At 38.1% G+C, this 21,501-nt stretch overlaps 1 protein-coding gene across 1 annotated transcript in view; it reads right to left on the bottom strand.

Annotated features, from left to right (window-relative positions):
* AK5 (adenylate kinase 5) overlaps positions 1-19,974 on the bottom strand; it is a 94,035-nt gene extending 74,061 nt beyond the window's left edge. The window contains exons 1-4 of the mRNA XM_009637988.2: positions 19,794-19,974; positions 18,644-18,811; positions 12,395-12,564; positions 12,161-12,274 (exon numbers count right to left, since the gene is read on the bottom strand). Of these exons, the coding sequence (XP_009636283.1) occupies positions 12,161-12,274; positions 12,395-12,564; positions 18,644-18,811; positions 19,794-19,962 (621 nt within the window). The 5' untranslated portion in view covers positions 19,963-19,974. The remainder of the gene's footprint in view (positions 1-12,160; positions 12,275-12,394; positions 12,565-18,643; positions 18,812-19,793) is intronic.
* Between the last annotated feature and the right edge of the window lie 1,527 nt (positions 19,975-21,501).

Below are 21,501 nucleotides of genomic sequence, written 5' to 3'. Positions count from 1 at the left end.
CCTTATGGCTTTCAGTATTCTTCATAATTTTTGGTTACTCATGCTATCAAACAGTTATAGAAGAGATACCTCTGGTGCTTGAGAGGGGGAAGCAATGATAGCCCCACTTTCTTAGGAATGCTGCTAAATGTTCACAGGCAGTCGTCAGAGACCACCACTAGCAAGGTGGATGGTGGCGTCTTCATCATTACAGAAAATTAAATAGGGTTTTAAAGAAAATAAAATTATTTTTTATGCACATTGTAGATGATTGGAGACATGAGGACACAAACTACAAACCAAATCCCCCAAAATACCAATTCTGGTCATTTTTAATGAGTACCTATTATATATTGAAACAATTAACCTTGTGATCTTTTTTTTTTTTTTAAATAACTGCCATTGGGAGAGAAGCTCTCTCCTACCTCTATCATACGTACCTCAATGCCAACAGAGTAACTCCCCCCCTTTTCAGACTATTTTAAATACATAATTGACAGTGATTCTGTCCTTTCATGGGATAAATTAATTATGACAGTTTTACTGTCATTTTACTACCACAGAATAGCTTTAAGGCACATAATTATTCAAAGAAAAGACTATGAAAGTAAGTTTCTATGCTAGACTTCCATGCAATATGGACATTATTAAAAGTAGCTCTGTTAAATTAAGGTTGCTTCATTAGTAGTAAAATCACAGAATCACAGAATCGTAAGGGTTGGAAGGGACCTCAGGAGATCATCTAGTCCAAGAAGAAGCATAATGAGGAATCGGATGCTGGGAATTTAAAGAGCACACAGTAGTAAAGAAATCCAAATTATGACACAGATTCGGAAAAAAAAAGCTAAAGATTTCAAAGCCTTTTAGGATAGGAACACTATCTCATGAAGGGGAATGGCTGATGCACATCGCAGCAGACTGAGCACAGAGGCATCTGAAGTCCCAGTGTCAGTATCCAGCTGACAGGAGCTTCCTAACACACATTACACAGGGACTCAGAAATTAAAAAGGCAAATCAGGGATCTAGTAAAGTGAAGGACAAGAGGGGTTTATACAAGTGAGCAATTTTATTCAGTATTTCCATTTCTGTGGATCCTAATAATAATGAAGAAAGATGGTAAGAAAGCTCCAAGCTGTAGCTGGCTGCCTCCTCACTTTCAACGCTCACTCCCAAACATCTTCAGGACTAGCATCTACCATGTACTCAGATCTGTGAAGTCATACCAGACCTCCTCAAGTGTAGGACCTAAGCTTTTGCATATCACATAACTTCATGTATAGCATCAAGCCTTACAGAGAGTACTTACAATAACTAGATCTCTCATGGAATTACTAGCCCTAAAGGAAAAAGAGGAAGGAGACAAAGGGAAGGTCTCCACCTTTCACACCAACATGAGAGTGCAGCTTTCCACGGTTAATCTCAGTTCTTTAAAGAAACGGTAGCTATGTGCAGCCCCACAGCAAGGGAAGGATCTGAAAGCCACCCTGACGCCATTAGGTGTGCAGGTTCTCATCTGCTTAGCTCCCACAAACTGCACTGGCTTCTCAGGTCAGTTCCTTTTTAAGAAAATGGGAAAGCATGCCCTGGGCCTAATTTTTCTTTCTTTTTTTTTTCAGTTGTAAAACAAGGATAATAACAAGGCACAACACAGTAATTACTGTGGAGAATTAATTAATTAGGTTTTAACTATTTCCGGTTCCTTTTTAAAATGGGAAGTTCTCTACAGGGGCTGAGTAGTGGTGGTGGTCTTAATTTTTTGACTAGTAACAGCAAGAATACAAAAGACAGCATCAGAATCCCAGGAACGAAAACTAATTTTCTGACACTCTGGCATTTGTAATTTGAAATGCATTTCACTCATAGAAATAAAATGTCAGCGAAAACAATGGTTTAAAATTCTCAGTTCAAGAAGCCTAGTTTCAAATGAAGTGTTGACTAAAAGGTTTTTTGAAGTGGAAAGAAAAAGTAATTCAAGCATATTTGAGGTAGGAATACAAAGCAGATTCTGATTATGTGAAGCCTCTATGAATTCATCTTTTACCTGCAGAATATGCATCTTTATCATCAGAAAGTAGCTGAAAACCACTTAATACGCAAGCCTCTGCTTGGTTTTAGATGCACAAAAGGGTAGCATCTCTTCTATAGCCGCAGGCATACAGACCTAATAGCACTTAATATATTTCTCCTATATGCATTTATAACCTTCAGGGTAAACCCTTGAAATGCTATTGATATTTCATTCCTGTTTTCATGAACCACTCTGCTTCCACTTACCTCAATGGTACCTGCCTGCAAGATGTGCTTATAAATACTTTAAGCTGGAATGTAATAGGCTAGTGTGAACATATGGACATCTGGGATTACTTCTCTGGAAACATAGCTAGTTCTCCTACATAAATATGAGTACCAATTGCTTTTTTCTAACAAAGGAAAAGGTGTTTTTATGACTCATTTGAAAACAAACCTATTTTTTTAACTCAGAACTAACTGTTGTTGAGTTTTACGACTAGGGAGTAAGTTTTATGCTGAGACTCAGCTTGTAGAAAAGGTGTACAGATCCAGCACAGAGGGCAGAACTGGATTCCTTCTTGCTGATTTCCCGTAACATGCTCATCTTGTGCTGAAGGCAGAGGGTCTTATTCATGTCCAAAAATGCATGTAAGGAAGAACTGTGGAGCTCAGGGAAGTGAATTTGACTACTTACTAACTAGAACTCAGCAAAATGGAGAATCTTTGCCTATGGGAACAGCCAGGTTTCTGGTTATTCACAACCTTCTGAATTTTAAATGAGACAAAAAGCGTATGGCATCAGCTCAGAATAAAACTGGTGGGTACATCCTCTCATTTTTTAGAATAGTATTTACTAGTAACTAAATCCTACTCTCTTTGGGTCTGAATCTCCTTCCTAAACTGGAACAAGGAATAAATTGAGAGCAATTCCATGCAAGTCAGTGGTGTTGCTGACGTAAAGCAGTATAAGTGGAAAGATGCTCTCTTCTCTCTGGGGATATTTTCTACATCTCCTCTTGTTAGTGAGAGTAGTGTGGTTGTTTGCTAGAAATTAGATGATTACACTCTCTCTCATTATTCCTCATTAGGCAAAAGACAAAAATGCTCTGTTTCTTAATTCCTGGTATGTTCTCCTAGATACTCCTGAGAAAACTTAACTGATAGCTCATGAACAATTGTCATGAATTTAACAGTGCATTTTTTTCTGATTCGTAAAGGTTACTAACAAGCGAGTTTATGTCCATTGTATGGGCGCTCTTCCTTGTAATTACTGATTTGCTTTTTATAGTTCCATCTCTGCTGGGTTACTAGACTGTTTGCATAGTTTTTTGTTGTTTTAGAAAAGCAAAATCATGAATCATGCTGTCAAAGAATGAATCCTGCTGACAGAATTTTTTCTGATAACTACTTTTGAACCGTATTCACGCTGCCCAAGAAATAAACTTCCAGCAAATTGCACAGACTACATAATTAGACCCCCTAATAATTGATTGAGAGATATTTCCACCTGTGTAGGGCAGCTAGTTGATAGGAATTCCTAGCTGTAAACACTAGTGCTAATGCCACAAAGGAAGGCCTAAGCAGATCACTGGTTCAGAACTGCTCAGCAGGCACATCCACTCTGAATTCAGAACATCAGGTCCTCTCCTGAGGGGTAAGGACCAGCAATGAATGAGCTCTCCTTTGGCTAGTTTGGCTAGCAGAGAAAAGGTCTTGTCCAGAAAAATAGAAAACCTGAGGTCTAGGGTCTCTTACCCGGCAGAAAATTTAACCACTGCTTGCCTTTCCCAGGGGAGTGTTCCAGCTTCCAGGGAAGCAGACAGACAATCAGAAGACCATTCCACAGGTTTCCTGCTCAAGCTTAGCTTTAAGAAAGCAATGTAAAACTCACAGGGCAAAGAGAATGTATGAGAGGAACCACAGCAATGAGGACCGCTGATGTGCTAGCCCTCCCACTCCTCATACAGATGGCTGGGTACATATATCTAGCAGGGGACTGTACCTGAGGCTTATCAGCCTGGAACAATGAAGTGGAGATGTGGGAGAAGGGAGGTAGAAGTTGAGGAGGCAATGAAATGAAGACACACAAGACCATGATACAGAAAAAATACCTTTACCAGCGCAAAAACCTGTTGCAAAGAACAGATCCTTTCCCCTTATGAAGATTGACAGAAAGGTTGCATTCATTTTACTAGTTGTTCTGGAGCCCACACTCTTGGCCAGTGACAGAGCAGGTTTTCTATGAGAAGCTCTTTGCAGAGCATGAGCTGGGCAGTCAGACTGCCATAGGTCAGTTGGCCACAAACACTTATGTCAAACTTTGAGGGGACTGCAGGCATCATTTCTGCTTGGAGGTTTAAGTATCGGACTTGGAGGAGTAGGACCACTGTCCTTAGTCTGTGAGGCTGTGAGAGGACAAGCCACTTTTTCCCAGCATCCTATATTGTGCCATCTACATAGTTTGCTCTACTTTAGCACAATTCATTCTCATAATTTTCATAAGGCATATGTTCGGGAGTTAAAAAGCTGCCTTGAAACACAGCCAAGATGAACGAGTTATTCTTTGTAGGTGTAGTGCATTTATGAATATTCTCAAGGCCATTTTAAACAAAGAACCAGATAAAATTTACTGCCCCTGTTTATTATTTAAATTAAGATTTTACTTCTTGAAATATAGTCTTGTCACCTAGGCCATATAACACAAAAATATTTTAAAGATAATTTCTACAAAAATAGTCTTTCTCTTTTGTCAAGGAATTAAATTATATTCATTAATAAATATTCATTAATTCTAATACCTGTTCCACATTTCATTTCAATATTAAAAAAAACTTACAGTTAATATATTTTAAGCAAACTTCATCTGGACTCATTCTATTGAAACTAACAGGTTAATGGTGAAGGAATTACTGAAATCAGAAGGAAAGTTATGCATGCCTGACTGAAAGCAGGGAAAAAACAACACAAACCAAAGCAGTAATTGAAATTAACTGGGAAATACTGAAGTGAGAAATTGTTTCTCCTAGGAAGGGTAAAAACTTATTGCCATGTGAGAGATTACACAGAAAGTCAAACTGCAGTTTCTTCTTCACAAGTCATTTGAGTTCAATACACCGGTCAGAGGCATTTCATTACAGTGTTACTGGAGAGGAAGATATTTAGCATGCTTGAGCATGCTGGTACTGTAGGTGACTTGCTGAATTTCAAGCTAGCAGGTTAATGGCAAATAAACCATTTTCTCCTTGGCATTTTCAAATGTGTGCTTGGAATCTAAACACCTTGCTACTGTTTGCGCTAAGTAGACATCATGGATGCTTTAGAAATTTGTGGTTTAGGATAGCTTTATGCCTAGGCTTAAATTGAAAGGCAAAATAAATCAGTATTAAAGCTGCTCTAATATGCAGAAGGATTTCAAAATGATCAAAATCCAGACATTATCATAGAATCATTAAGGTTGGAAAAGACCTCCAAGATCATCAAGTCCAACCATCAACCCAACGCCACCATGCCTACTAAACCATGTCCCAAAGCGCCACGTCTACATGTTTTTTGAACACCTCCAGGGATGGCAACTCCTCCACCTCTCTGGGCAGCCTGTTCCAATGCTTGACACATTATCATAGATTTAAAACAAATATATAAACTAGAAGTTCTGTTTGCTTTTAAGACATTAAAATTCATGTTTTCAATTTTTTCTCCACAACCATGACTGCTTGAAAATTTGTTATAAAGTAAGAGCAGAGATTCTCATAGTCACATGACTCCAGGGTTTTATTAAAAGTATCCCTATCAAAAGCATTGGCAAGTATTGCATCTGCTTTCTGGAATTAAGAAATGGGAGAGTCTGGCTTTGGCAACAATCCAAGACTTCCAGTGAGAGATATTATATGTCACGTACTCAGTCTTCAAAGAGAAAAATACCGGCCTTATTTCAACTCAGGTAAGAAGTTCAGAGAAAACTGAAACCCAGAGAAAACTGCAGTGCTGATGGCTATGAGTGCTGACAGGCTGCAGTGAGTCTGCAATGAGTAGCTGACCATTAAGAAATAAAGCTGGTGTGAGTGAGTGATCAGAATGGCAGAGCTGCTGCTGGTTGGCAAGCACTGCTGAAAATCTGAAAACATCACTGATGCCATCTTAAAGACTTCTTTACTGCTTGAAATGTATGCATAATAGGAACAGTGGTATTAACAACACTCAATAAAAGAGAGGGGGAAAAAAAGCTTTAATTCAAATGTAAAGTGCTTTTTAATCCACTTATTTCAGATTGACATTATTGATTGGAAGCAGTGTTTGTTACTTCTGGTTTCTAGATCTGAGCAGAAAGAGAAATACTGTGAGTGCTGCAAATGATATGTTGCTTTATCTTAGGCAGTTTAGTCACTGAGATGCAATGTGTTTTAATACAATTCTGCCTAGCAACACATTGAGAATTTACTGTCCACATGAGAGCCTGGCAACATAATAAGGAAGAAATCGTCATCTTTTAGCTATACCTATGTTTGGGAATGTTAGCATAAGTTGGTTTGCTTTGACTCGTTTACTAAAAATAACATTTTTTCTCAGAGAAAAGTTCAGCTTCTGGATTAAAATGTGCTGATAGTACCAAGAGCAATTACAAATGAAGTTCAACAAGAATTCATTACCGTTGTGTACTTCTATACCAGAACATTATGCAGGACAGGTATTGTAATGAGAGTTCAGACATATGTATCCATTTGATTTCTTTCACAAAATGAAGAGATTATGAAGCCTCAGGTAGTGTCAAATCTCCGTAGCAGCTGTGTGAGCCATAAAACTGAAGGGATTATTTTAACATAAATAGTTACATTAAAAATGTCTGCAAACACAGCACAGGTAGATTTTACACGTGCTTGCAAGAGAAACTAGGCACCTTAGGTGACCTTTTCCTTTTCCTCTACTAATATGGTGAACCATTTCCAATATAAATTAGTTTATCTTTACAATAACTCAGCACAGTTCTTATTGGCGAAAGCCATGTAATAATATATACAAAAAGGTTCAGTAAACAGAGTTCAGGGAACCATAGCGTTAGTGTTTAGCAGCAAGATGGATTTTATGCCCTTCATGCCTTGCCTTTCAGTTATTTCACCATCTACTGTCCACAACATGCACTAGTGGAGAAAGGGGAGATGATGTGGCTTAGACCAAAAACCATACAGGCTCTCTCCTGGTCCACCTTTCACTGACCATTGTGGCCAGCTATGTTTAGTTCAAGTTTTGATTTCCTGGCCCTTTAAGTGACATTGGGTCCAGATGCTTTCTGGACCCCACTGCATCATGCCTCATAAAGAGGAACAACACGGGTAACAAAACAATGTAGACTTATGATTAATAAAGACCAGACATGCTTTCTTGACCTATAATGGTGTTAGGGTTTTGTAGCCTATTTTGTTTATAGACCTCCTATTTTCCTCATTTTTGTACAGTCTCTGTTCCAGACTTACCTACTCCCTCAATAACTTGTATTACTCATCTCTATTTCCATTCAGTTTAATAACTTGTCCTTCACATTCTCCCCCTACAATTTATTTTTGGTATTATTACATATATTCTTGGAGTTTGTTTCTGTCTGTGTAAACAAGGGCAAAGGAGAAAGGCTATACAGTGGAAAATGCTACTTTTAAGATGAATGCTTGTTTCTTAATTGCAAGCTTCCATAGGATTACAGATAAATACCATACCCATCCCAACACACTCAAACAATGAAGGATAAATGAACAGTCACCCTTTTCCCTGCTGCTCATTCCTCCCACTGGCATCTACTCTACACCCTATATGGCTGAAAGAACTAAGCAAGCCAGCGTATTCGATTTACCCTTACACAAACTTACCATCATTATTCTAATTTACATCGTCAAACCCAAAAGTGTTCCAGCAGCTTTATGGAACAAATAATAATGTAAAGTCACTGTTTGAAAGCACACAATTGCATTTCAGAACCCTTGTAATCAAAACAATTAACAGCTGTGAAGGGGTCATGAATGAGGAAAAATAGTTAAATAAATAGTAACTCCTACTTCCTGCATCTTTTGGAAGTTGCCCTAAATGTAAGCTTTAAAACGGCTTGTGTCATACAACCTTTGCTGCTGTTTCCAGGTATGTGAGCATATAATGGTCTTAAAGGGACTGTCTGTAAAAATAAGTATTCACCCATGATAAAATTAATTGTAACAATAAGAATTAGTTCTTATTCAGAACTTTTTATCAACAGATTTCAGTGTTCTACAGGTGATATCTTTGTAAGAATAAGACATATGTGTTACAGAATAATGTGATTTGACTATTTGCATTTTGTGGGATTTCACCATTTTTTTCAGAAAGATGTTCCATTGCTTAATAGATTGTCTTACTATTTAATCAAAACTTTCTTTGCTGAACTTTCAACTCATTATTTATCATCTTGTCACTTTTGGGTCATGAGAACAATTCTGTTCTGTTCTTCTACACACTGGTAGCAAATTTCTAAGCTGTGGAAAACACCTGTAGCATCTTTAATTGCAGCCTTACACAAATTATCACAACAGTTAATTACTGAATTCTCCACAACTCAGTTGCACTTCCCATTGAGGGATCTCTGAGTGCCTTAAAAATGTTGGCACGTTTAATGTAAATAACCTGATGTGCCATGGATTACTGTCAGCCTCATCCTGCGAAGGAAGATGGGTGCCACATCTGCTACTCCCCTTTCCTTACAAGACCTTCCTATTTATGTGTGTAGCATCATGGCTTACTAAGCAGAGAATTTCAAAGAAACAGCAAGCATATTTTATTTCTTTAAAATATAAAGCCAAGATAAAACACTGAACATAACCCCCTGAACTAAACAGATGTTGCATGTTGAAATATGTACATCCTTTGTACATTTATTTCTATGTACATCCTTAGATATTCTCATATGAGAGGTCAGCTGCAAAGAAAGATGAAAAAGGGGAAGCCTAAACAGACAAAATTTTCTTTCCTATGCTTCTATAAAAGCTCTATGATTACTTCTTTCCTTTCCCATATTTATTTTAGAACAGATAAGATTGAAAGGTGGCCCTCTATGAAGTGCTCCGGGACTTTTTGGGAGACTCAGATAGTCATCTGTCTTTCAGGCAGAATCAGGCCTTAAGGAGTATGATTTAGCAAATACTATTAGACTGACAATGAAGGAACTCTCTGAGAATATAGTCAGGTCTAAAATTACTAAATCCATCCTCTCTTTTCTCTAAAAAAAAATTTCTCTAAAAAAAAAAAAAAAGAGACCAATCTACAGCATCTTTGAAGCAATAGCACAGATTAAAAAGGAGCCAAAATTAGGATTTCTATAATCTGTCATTCTATCAGTCTTTTTTCCACGTAGTTTCTATAGAAGAGCTAAACAGGCTGGCAGAGGGGAACATTTCTAGGTAAATGAGGAAATACCACAAAAGCATATTAGAATCAGAGAATCAGAGAATCATTAAGGTTGGAAAAGATCTCCAAGATCATCAGGTCCAACCATCAGCCAAACACCACCATGCCTACTAAACCATGTCCCAATATGCCACGTCTACATGTTTTCTGAACACTTCCAGGGATGATGACTCCACCACCTCTCTGAGCAGCCTGTTCCAATGCTTGACAATCCTTTCAGTGAAGAAACTTTTCCTAATATCCAATCCAAACCTCCCCTGACACAACTTGAGGCCATATCTTCTACTCCTATCACTTGTTACTTGGTAGAAGAGATCAACACCCACCTCACTACAGCCTCCTTTCAGGTAGTTGTAGAGGGCGATAAGGTCTCCCCTCAGCCTCCTTTTCTCCCTATGCAGAAAAAAAATATTTTTAGCATCATTTTAACTGTGTGTGTTGGAAATGGTTCACATATATCACTTCTGTCATGTAGCGATTAGATCTGTGGCTGGGTCTATGACCCCAAACCGAAACACAGTATTTGAGGTGCAGCCTCACCAGTACAGGGGCACGATCACTTCCCTGGTCCTGCTGGCCACACTATTCCTAATACAACCCAGGATGCTGTTGGCCTTGTTGGCCACCTGGGCACACTGATGGCTCATACTCAGTCGGCTGTCGACCAGTACACCCAGATCCCTCTCTGCCAAGCAGCTTTCCAGCCACTCATCCCCAAGCCTGTAGCGTTGCCTAGGGTTGTTGTGACCCAAGTGCAGGACCTGGCCTTGTTAAACCTCATACGGTTGACCTTAGCCCATCAATCCAGCCTGTCCAGATCCCTCCGCAGAGCCTCCCTACCCTTGAGCAGATCAACACTCCTGCCCAATTTGGTGTCATTTTCAAAGTTACTCAGTCCCCTCATCCAGATCATTAAACAGAACTGGCCGCAAAACTGAGCCCTGGGGAACACCGAGCGTCAACTGGATTTATCTCCATTCATCACAACTCTCTGGGCTGGGCCATCCAGCCAGTATTTTACCCAGTGAAGAGTACACCCATCTAAGCTATGAGCCACAGCTTCTCTAGGAGAATGCTATGGGAGACAGTGTCAAAGGCTCTACTAAAGTCCAGGTAGATGACATCCATGGCCTTTCCCTCATCCACTAAGCGGGTCACCTTGTCATAGGAGGAGATCAGTTCAATCAAGCAGGACGTGCCTTTCATAAACCCATGCTGACTGGGCCTGATCACCTGGTTGTCCTGCACATGCCTGGTGAGCACACTCAAGATGAACCACTATTAGTAATATTAACTGATATTAGAATGGTGCAAAGGGAGGGTTCAAACATATATAAAACATAGTGTCCATCTTTCTCCCCTCCTACAGCATGGCATGGCCTGAGCTTTTTCTATTACCTCCTGAACTCCACTTCTTAGTGGTATTACTAATGGACCCAATGATGGGTGCTCAAGTGTTGTTTAACTGGTTTTCCTTTGTAGAAGGAGAATCTGACCCTAGGATAACTCGAAGCACTTAATTTAACTCCTGTCAGTTCTTCCAGTTTCACATCCCCCATTTTTTCATCAAACACAACATCAGCACAAAATTATAGCACCAAGAAATGCTCTTAAGTCACACTATCACACAATATACTGACCAAAAAAATGAGGCAAGGAAATGAACATTAAGCCTAAATTTCTGCTATTTCATTTATAAAATAGTCAATCTTCTCTTTTGTTAATTATAAGAAGATATAGCTGGCAGTCATCGGCTATTTTCTGTAATAACTATTTTGTCTGTTTCCTTTAATTTCCTCAATTCAGTCTTCTAAATTTTGCCCAGAACAATACCCTATAAAAGCACACTAATGAAATGCCTCATTAGCTGCTTTCTTTTGCTACTTCTGTCTTGGCAATGACACTTAGAATTCAAAGTACAGAAATGGCAGTTCACCAGCAATTGTGAAGGACTCTGAAACGCTCTACATGAAGGGCACTCCAAAAATTCAGCACTGAAACTGCAACCTTTATTTGTGACCGTAACTGTAATGTTAACAGCGCTTGATCAGAAAATGACATAAGCTGTTTGTTTTTCCACTGAATTTAAGTATTTTTAGATTAGTTTAAAATACCCACATGAAAACAACATGTGAATAGAATTCAGGAATACAGTTTTAGCTGCCTAGACCACAGAATTGTAGTTTAGAATAACCAAAATGATCTAAATTTCTAAAAAAAAATCATCATTCCTGATTTACAAAAACTTGCAAAACATGGGCAGTTTTAACCCTTATTTTATTCCAGTCTTTTCAATGCACTGTAATAAACTTGAGATTAAAGGAGGTGTGAAGATATGCATTGATTAAAGTATGTTTCTCAATGTAGATTGAATTGAACAAATAGATATGGAAATATAATGTCTTCCCCCTTTCTAAATCACTGAGATACAGAAAATATTAATTGTTACATCTGATGTTTTCTTCTTCATCTTGAGAGGATTTTCATTACTGAGACAAGAGACCTGGATTATTGGTTACATTATCACATTGTCTTTTTGCAAAATATTCTGTCTTCAGACAGAATGTAATATAACATAAACCCAAAGAATAACCTTTTGTAAACCTGTAATTATGTACTTGCAAAGATTTAAAGAGCAATGCTCAGTTAGAAATAACATCTAGTCTTTCTTGGAATCTTACCGATGATTTGAAGAAGCTTAACTATTGTAGAAATATGTAAGTTATTTTAAGAATAAAAACAATCTCTTACTTGGTCCTCAAAGGAGATTGCCTGGGCAACATCTCTGGGAAATCCATCAATCACTATACCCTCTTCATCAGGGATCTGCATTAATCTCTGCTTTATCTCGGTTATGGTTGTTTCCTTTCACAGAGAAAAGAAGTTATTTATTTAATATTGTAAAGGAGGTTTTCTTGATGGTGCACATTAATACAGCACATACAAATCCTTCGAAAGTAAACATTAACACAGGATACACAGTACCTGAGGGGCCAGTTCTCCAGTAGTAATTATTTTGGCAATTAGACTCCATTTTCTATTGCTGCTTGTGCTGTGGATCTTCTTCCTCAACAATTCACCAACTGATATGTAGTTAAATCCGTAACGTTCTGCTATTTTCAAACTCTGTGTTCCTTTACCACTCCCTGGGCCACCTATTGGTAATTATACGCAAAACATCAAGTTAACCTTTCATCTGAAGTACCCAATCACATGTGAAATCTTTGCTATGGGCACCAATTTTCCAACCATTATTACAGCAAATCTTACAGTTGCATGACTTGTTACCAGCCATTTAGAAATGGGTCTCATCTACTGATCACAAACGTAATAGTTTGTAAAATGGAGTAAAAAAAAAAGAAGAATACAAATCTACTTGCAAATTAAAAATAAACATGTGCTTTTAGGCTCGACCTCATTCTAAAGCTGTTTCTGGAAAGGAGTTTTTCTTGATTTGTAGTAGAAGAAGAGACAAATGAACTGGTCCCTTCCTGAACACTGTGAATCCAAAGATAGAGGCAGATAGTCCAGAGCATATTCGTGTCAGAAAGACTCATACTTGGTTAAATAAGCCAATGAAATCAATGGACTAGTCATGAAATGGAACTAATAAAATCTGCTCCTAAATATGCTTGCATGGATTTCTGAGGTTTTCTAATTTTAAAATACAGAAAAATATTAAATAATCAGCTGAGATGTTTCCATAGTGATTTAGTACAAGGACTTTTATTGAACCACGCATACTTCTGGTATTGATGCTTGAAGCATCTGATAGAGAAGCAATTTATTAAGTTCAGCTTGCTGGACAACTTGAAGAATAAAGAGACCCTTCAATATAGCACAGGCAGAATAGGTATCAAAGTCACAGGAAGCATCTACATTACGTAGCAGGGAATGCTGAAGGAAGGTCAGTGGGACAGCAGAAGCAATGCATGGAAAAAAAAATCAGACTATGTCTGAACTAAAAGGACACATTATGATGTGAAGAACAGAGAAACTGGAATCCAGTATGTAAGAATAGGGAATTGTTTTGATAAAAGTAAGTGTTTATATGTAGAAAAGTGTATGTTACTGAGTAGCTTAACAAAGCAAAACCAAACCAAATGTTTTAATATAAATTCCCGACACTAAGTAGCTATATTTTGGGGAATTGCACGTGAGAACATTGAACTTTATTTCAACAAAGAATTAAGATTTACTAAAAATATGTTTTCTATGAACTTTAAAAAATACAGCAATGCAATGACAGTAAATATGAATACAATGAGTTTCTTGTTATTAATCATATAACTTCTTGTACTATCGGTGTTATTCCCATAAATAGCTTTTAGGCATTTCTGTAATTAATACAGACTTGGCTGCAAGGATAAGCTTTACAATATTGCTTCATACATGTTTATGACACTCTCTGTGTAACCAGGTTCAAATCCATGCCCCAATATTACATGGCAGAGAGCTTTCAGCATCACCAGTAGTCACCAGGAACCCTTCCGTACCCCTGACGCTGTGATGGTAACTCTCCACCAGCCCTTCACAACTCAGATCAGGACTCATTTGAAGAGAATGCACAGGGAAACTTGCATATTGTTAAGGTGTTCCTATACCCTGCCCACAGTTTAGTTCTACCCTTGGGGAAACAAAAAGGCTTTATCATTATCCAATTAGTTTAAATAATGCTTAAAGCAAGCCAGGTTAAGACAAATACAAATACAAGCATTTATCTGTAACATCCAACTAGTCAATACAGCTACAAATGTTCATAAAACACACAAGCAAAGGAATGAAATAAAAACTATATCTTATCTCTGAGCAGTAAGGTTACAGCTGAAAAATATTTCTCCCTCATTGAGTTCACTTGCTGTTTCTCTCCTAAAGAGGCACAAGCTTTTACTCTTCTTTCGGCAGATTACGTTGGGTTTCACAGCTGTTCTTCCATTTCAGATCTTCTAGGTGACCTAGATGGGCTTAAGTTTTTTCAGCTTGAACTCTTCCTTTCATAGACAGTTTAGCTATCCTCTTTACTACAATAAAGGATGTTTCCCTTTTGTAGATGTGCAAGCATTTGATACACTGGGAATCATCTCCTCCACTAAAGTGGCTACAAAGCAATTCTGCTTCGGCTCTCCCTGCTCCCTTTGATGGCGTGCTCAGCCTTCCCCATGACAAATCAAAAACGTACCTGATACGAATGTTCAAACAAGGTAATTCCATGTAGTTTACAGTTTATTGCAGGCTCTTGGTAATCTGGAGTGATAGTAGGTTTGGTGTAACTGATTCCCAGAGTACTTTTTCTTATGTGGATGAAAACAACAGCACAAAGAAGTGCAGCTAATTGTTTGCTGATTGCTGCGAGTTTGTATGGAGCAGATTTTGCCAGGTGAATGAATAGGATTATTACTCATTACTGGAACGTCCCCTCACTCTGTGTAAATATTTCCACAAGCAACCCTCTCTCTCTGTATAAAGCCACCTATTGCAATCTAATGAGCATAACATACAAATAATGTATCTTATATATGTGTGTGTTTATACATACATGTAACATCTATTACTATGAATTTATATGGCTTTATTTACCAGCAATAATCCTAACTACTGGAAAAAAGGGACAGTAGGTTGTGACTGTGCTTCGGAGCAAAGGGTTTATAAAACATACTGGAGCCAACGATGCACTTAATTCCTGCAGATATAAAACTTCCAAGAAAGGAAATTCAGTTTATTTCCCTGGAGACTCAAGACAAGTTTGAAACAGACTATGTTGCACCCCAGAAACAATAAAGATGCAAAACACATCTAGGTAACATGTAGAAAATTAGAAACCGAAAATTTGACAAGGAAAACAGTATCCCTATTCCAGCAGACATAAAAAAGATGCCAGAAAAACAGAACTGGTACTTGAAAAACCATCAGTCTCTGTAAAACCATAAAATAGCTGAAAAAAACTTTTTGAAACCAAGTAGCTAGACTTTCCGCTCCTGCTAGGGAAAGCTTTGCTTTGCCATTAAAGAGAAGTGGAAAAAAAATGTGTAGTTTGGCACTTCTTTCAATTTAGATTTACAAGCAGAAAAAAACTAATAAAGTATTTGCTTTAAAGTTCATAAACTGCTCATACATTTTGTTTTTCTCAGTCCAAAAATATCCCTTTATAGGAAGGTGGGATTATCCATTTACAATCTAAGGGGAAACATTCAGGTAATAAAATAAGAGAAGAGTGACAGGAGAAAATTACTTCCCACAAAAAATCATTATAATTTATTGAATGATGCATCCATTCCTGACTCTTTGGTAAATCATACTGGCAAACGGTTCACAAGAAGGGAAAATGAAATCACTTTTGTTTTTCATTCTTATTCTGAGATTATACATTATTCAAGAAAAGCGTGATTATTTTACATATTTCTTAGAAGATGTCTAGACTAAGGAACATTTGTTGCATCTAAAATTATGTTTGCTAACTGATTTCAAGTGAAGATTTATATGCCCAAAAAGTTTTACTAAAGCAGTTGTTTTAATCTAGTTTGTCAATGGAAGTTTAAAATTTCTATTTTGCTTATATTGTTTAAAATTCAAAATAAATTCATGTAATAATAACATTTCTGAAAAAACTTATGGTTTTAAAATCTAGCTGTGGACTGGATTTAACAAATCAACAGGCCAGCCGACTGCTGGCAGTGCTATCTTTTATTTGTCCTCTAGACTTTCGTTATAAAAGGAAGACATATTCTTTCAGTATTAACTAGTATTTTTAATTAAGTGCCATCTAAAAACATACTGAACTATGGGGCTAATGACACCAGGTAATTAATTTTTAAGATCTTTGTATTCAGGCTGTATCAACATTAACAGTGTGTTTGTCACAATATGTTAGGAAGCACATTTTTAAACACAATCTAGTTTCCTAGTGTTATAATGCCTTAGAAACTCAATTTTCCAGTGACTCAGATATGTGCCATCCATGGCTGGTTCCATTTGATTTTCCTAAAATCCAGTCACATACTCAGTTTGCAGCTTTGTAGCTTTACATTTCACCAAATGTAGCTTTACATTTCTGCAAACACAGAAAAAGAACAAAACCTCCACCTTTCTATGCAAGTTCTCTTTTGCCTAGGAGCTACCTGGTTCATTGTAAGGATGATAGATTTCATAAAGCAAAGAAGTTGTAAAAACCTTTATGGAAGCATTAAAAAGATCTTGGGCTAATGCACTATTAAAGAAAAGTTCACCTAATATGTGAAGCAGAAGACAGGTCTTCAACACCTATTCATTTCAACCCCCAACAACGAACAGGACCAGTACCATCTGAGCTGGGCAGTATGGTTAGTTATCACTAGTTAGAGGTAAATAGCTTGCTTAACTGAAATTTTTGCTGGCATTTTACGCAAACTGAAAAATACGCAACACATTTTTTGCATACAATATTTGTCTCCAGAAATTAATAGTACACTCTTTTCATTTTCTCTCTTTCGTTCAGTGTATTAGTTATTTTTTTATTCTTTCCAGTGTGTGCTTTTCTGTGCTTGCTCAATAGAAAGTTGAATTTGGGAGAAATTTTCTTGATACTGTACAAAATTAGACAATAGCTGCTAAGCTACATATAGTGTTGTGTTTCTATCAGATCACACTATAATAGGCAGATTCAGAGAAGCTCAGGAAAATAAACCTGAAATAGCCTTTGTGGAATGTTTGCAATGTTCCCTGTATAAATGGGGAAAAAGAAAAGCTCTGTAAAACCTACGGTCTGTTCACTGTATGCTGGCATTCAAGCATTTCACTTCAAATGCTCCTGCGCTCAGTTCCAGAGGTGAAAGTCAATCCCTATTTCACCTGGATCAAACACTCATTCATCACGCTACTGCAGCAGAGCTACATGGATTTCAATGCATTAAGAGCCTTCTGTGGTCACTGAAGAGGAGCCAGGTTTTCTCCTTTATGAAAAGGAAGGCTAGCTAATTAATTAAGGTGAAAGGCAGGCGTGTGTTACTTCTCCAGCTAATGCAAGCTTTATAGTTCAACACTGCATGGAGAGATTTGCATGTTGAGATTTCTAATTCCAAAACAAAAGATTAAGAAAATTCAGATGCCTAAGCAATTATTTTGGCATATGCCTGGTTTTCTGTTTTCAATATATTCCAATATCACATTCCCGAGACCTGCTGGATGGCAGAGCCTAGAGGACATGCTGTTCTTAGAGATCCCACTCTGGAATACTGAGAAGACGTTTCTATTCTCTTTTACTATACTACACACTATTTTCTGTTACAGAAGCAATATCTCTCTTTAATATGAGTAAGGCTTTATAGACTAAAAATGTGATTCTCCATCATCTGGCACCTGTGCTGGAACTATTTTAATTGTCCAGAGAATCAGAAAATTAGGCCTGGCAGTAAAATGCCAAAAGACAACTATCCCACATGGCAAGGAAACTAATTCAAAGAACTTAAATTCAGAAACAGAAAAAAACATTGATTTAGACTTAAACTGCAGCTGTTTCTTCATAAACAGTATGCTTGTCTGAGGCTGGAAAGTACAAGTTACTTAGAAAGGACACTAAACAGCAGGTGAGACAGAACTCAGGGAGAGAGCAGAATTAATGCTAACTGATCGCTCGCTCTCCCTGAAGATGGCACAAGATTCATTCGCCAAATAGATCTAGGGATTAATTTATCAATGCAATGGACTAGTGACCACGTATGCTCACTCCAGCTGGGCATACCCATCAGTTTTCAAGGTTCCAAATATAGAGGACAACAATTGCCTATCACCTTTTTAAGCTGCTTACCCAATATTTTTAAATATCTTTTTTTTTGTGAGCAGCTTTGAGGACATCTACGATAGCGTTTTAGTTCTGATCCGGAGCACGCTTTGGAAGAGCACTTTGGTTCACATGGTGAAGCTGTTTTGAAACACACGAGTCGGGTTCAGTTTAGATTAAATCAAACTGGCAGATGTGCTCCATGAGCAAACCATGAGCTCTCCAGCTGCTAATGGGCATCCTGTCTACAGAACATGACCACAGGTGCTCACTGTAACCCCTAAAACGCTTACAGTTGGGATGCTATATCCTCAGCCCTAACAATTTCACTTTCTGATATGCTCTAATTGGGCTGCACCACTTGCTACGGCAGATGGAAAACCTGTATTTAGATACATATAGGCATTCAAGGTATCTGCAGTACAAATAAAAAGGCAAAGTAACATAGATAAAATCTTGTGAAAATGCCTCTGCCTTCATACCTATGACAAGGATAATTTTTGGTCGAGGTCTTGCAGGATCAAATACATCATACTCCTCAATTAGCTCAGCAGTTTCAGAGAGGTCGGTGTCACTTTCTATCGAAAACTGTTGGATTGGAGGGAGTCGTTCATACCGTCGGTATGGGAAGTTAGAGTTATCAGGCATCACTGTAAAATAGTAAGATAAACTGGGAATTGTGGAAATACACAGAAAACTCAAAATCTATTCTGTACATAGATTTAAATTAGTATAATAAATAAAGTACAAATATCCCCTAATTGTACCATGTGCTTGCTGTTACTATATTAAATATTCCTTGCCTCCATTTGGCTGATTTTTAAAACTGGAACCACTAGAAGTCAGTTTTCTCTCGTGTTTCTTTACAAGCACATCAGCTGTTCTGTGAAAATCTGCCCGTAGCACCCAGAGTTCAGCGGTGGCCTCTGGGAAGAAAAGCGTTGTTCTGTGCAGATAACCCGTACAGCAGAACTCTTTTGGTGATACATGTTGTACACAGAGGCAGAGATAGTATCCTTGCTAATTAGTTTAATGAAATGCTGGATGGCAAGGAAGAATAACTATGGCAACTGAAAGATGAGCTAATTACTCTTTGTTAACATTACAAATAAAATAATTACAGGTATTGGTATGACATTTGCTTAGATTTTATGAGACGCGCCCTTTTCTAGGTGTTTATCATTTACATTGTATTTAGTAAACTAGCATATAGCTCCAGTATAAACTAGAAAAGCAACCTAGGGTAACTGCATTGAAGTTATTACATATATAATCCATAAGGACCAACTAAAAATATAAACCAAATGCACGGAGGCAACTTTGCCCCTGTCTTTGCAAATGTTTTAGGTAGGATACGAGAAATCTCTCCACTAATGTGTTAAACATTTACACAGCAAACATCCATGATTAGGCTGCAAAACGACCACAATTTCCTCTCCTGTGTAGCATCCGTTATGGAAGGAGAAAAACAAATGCCAAAATGCAAGGAAACAGAATCCTTGAGTCCCTTGCCTAAGGAAAATCAGAGTAAGGCACGATCTGCTATAAAAGTAAGTATAAAATGATTCAGTAGTGGATGTAAAACCACCCACAGCAGAAGAAATATAATCATTTTTATACTTAATACATTACCATTCCTGAAAAAAGACCTCCTGGATTGTCCTCCATTGAGTGGAGGCAGGGTCTTCTTTTCTGGGCTGACAAAAGTGTCCCATTTCACTTTTTCCGACCCTCCAAGCTCTTTCACTTTCTGCAAACAGCTTTCCAAATACTCAATTGGGTCATCGGGTTTGTAACACATTAATCCATTCAACAGACTCTGCAATGTAAGATCAGAAACACACACTGTAGTGACAGATGCCAGGAAAAACCAAGCGCTTTGACTTTGACTTTACACAGAGAAACCCCATATTCCTTCTGCATTCAGACTCTCCATTCCAAGCCAATGCGTGAGAGTGAGGCCTGCAAAAATTGTATCATTTTGGTTTGCTGGTGTCACAAAAATGACTCCGAGCAGGAAGCTCGTGGCTATGTCTTTGTATTTGTCTGCTTGCACTGTAATAAAAACTGAAAAGAGTAAAAGAGTTCCCTACATTTTTCTTAGAACTACCGCTGGCAAACATACGCAGAGCAGTGCACAAGCCAGACAGCCCCAAAAGTTATATACTCTGCGTAGCCTACTCGGTCACTGAAATGCATCTTTTCCTTAAAGACCAGGGCACCCACAAGTATCTTACCCATGTTCTTGAGTCAACACTTACACAAATGATGAAAAAAAGATTTTGAAAAATCACAAAATTAATATTCAAATCTCACCTTGATCAGTATGGGGAAAAAATCCCAATCCCAAAGTTTATAGGTGCTTCTAGATTTAACTGACCAGAAATTCCCAGCCGTTAGAAAACCCCTGTCTGAAGCATTCATTCTGCACCCATTGCACCCATGGGCATTGCGGGGAGCGTGGAAGAAGGAATGCCAGGCCCTCCTCTGCCGCATCGATTTGATAATTGATTTTCCTTGACAAAGTGATACATAAATCACCATCCCACCTCTCCGTAAGACAACTGCATCCAACCTTCTCCTAACAATAAATGTCTTCCAGGATGATTTCTGTTCCTTTGTGCCGTCCCTAATTCTTGTGCAAATAAACTTGAGAGTCACAGTTGGTTTTAGTAATAAACATCAATAGCTCCAGGTCAGGATTTGCTCAGTTATTTGTTATCTACATTTTATACAATAATTGTTATTTACACACGTTTGTGTCTGTAAATCAGGATACAATTTACGTGCATCTATGCCCTTATTATACTACTTAACTGACCACAGCAACTAGCCATATATTTTTGCAGAAGATATGCACCATTTTTTAAAAAATTGCTAGCTCAAGCTTTGAGCCTCTACAGAAAAACAGTTTCGTTTGCATCTCTTAGTAAGCCATTCACATTCTAAATGCGGTAGTAAAGCAGCAGCACGGTCTATGTCCTGTAATTTTCAAATACATAAAAAAATGTCTAGCTTCAGAACAGACCAGGGAAAATACATAGGTCTGTCTGTGCGTGTGTGTTTTAAACAGATGGCTGATTCGGGGGCGCGGGGGGGGAAATAATCCACATTTCACAGAGAAGTATTTACCAACCATTAGCGGCAGGTAACTTGTAGGAAGCTAAACAAACCTCGCTAAACAGTTCTGGGTTTTTTGTTTTTTTTTTCCTCGCAGGCCGATGTAAATCTGGAGAAACCCTGAAAGCCGCCCCCCGCCCGAATTCCTCGGCAGAGCGGCCCCGGGGTCCTGCGCCCGCGGCCGCCCAAGTTCGCTCCCTCCCCGCCGGCTGGGGGAGGG

This window comes from Egretta garzetta, unplaced genomic scaffold (assembly GCF_000687185.1).
Source record: "Egretta garzetta isolate BGI_Z169 unplaced genomic scaffold, ASM68718v1 scaffold75, whole genome shotgun sequence".
NCBI classification, from domain to species: domain Eukaryota; kingdom Metazoa; phylum Chordata; class Aves; order Pelecaniformes; family Ardeidae; genus Egretta; species Egretta garzetta.
Note: the sequence above shows the minus strand (reverse complement) of the source record. Positions and strands in the feature narration are given on the sequence as shown.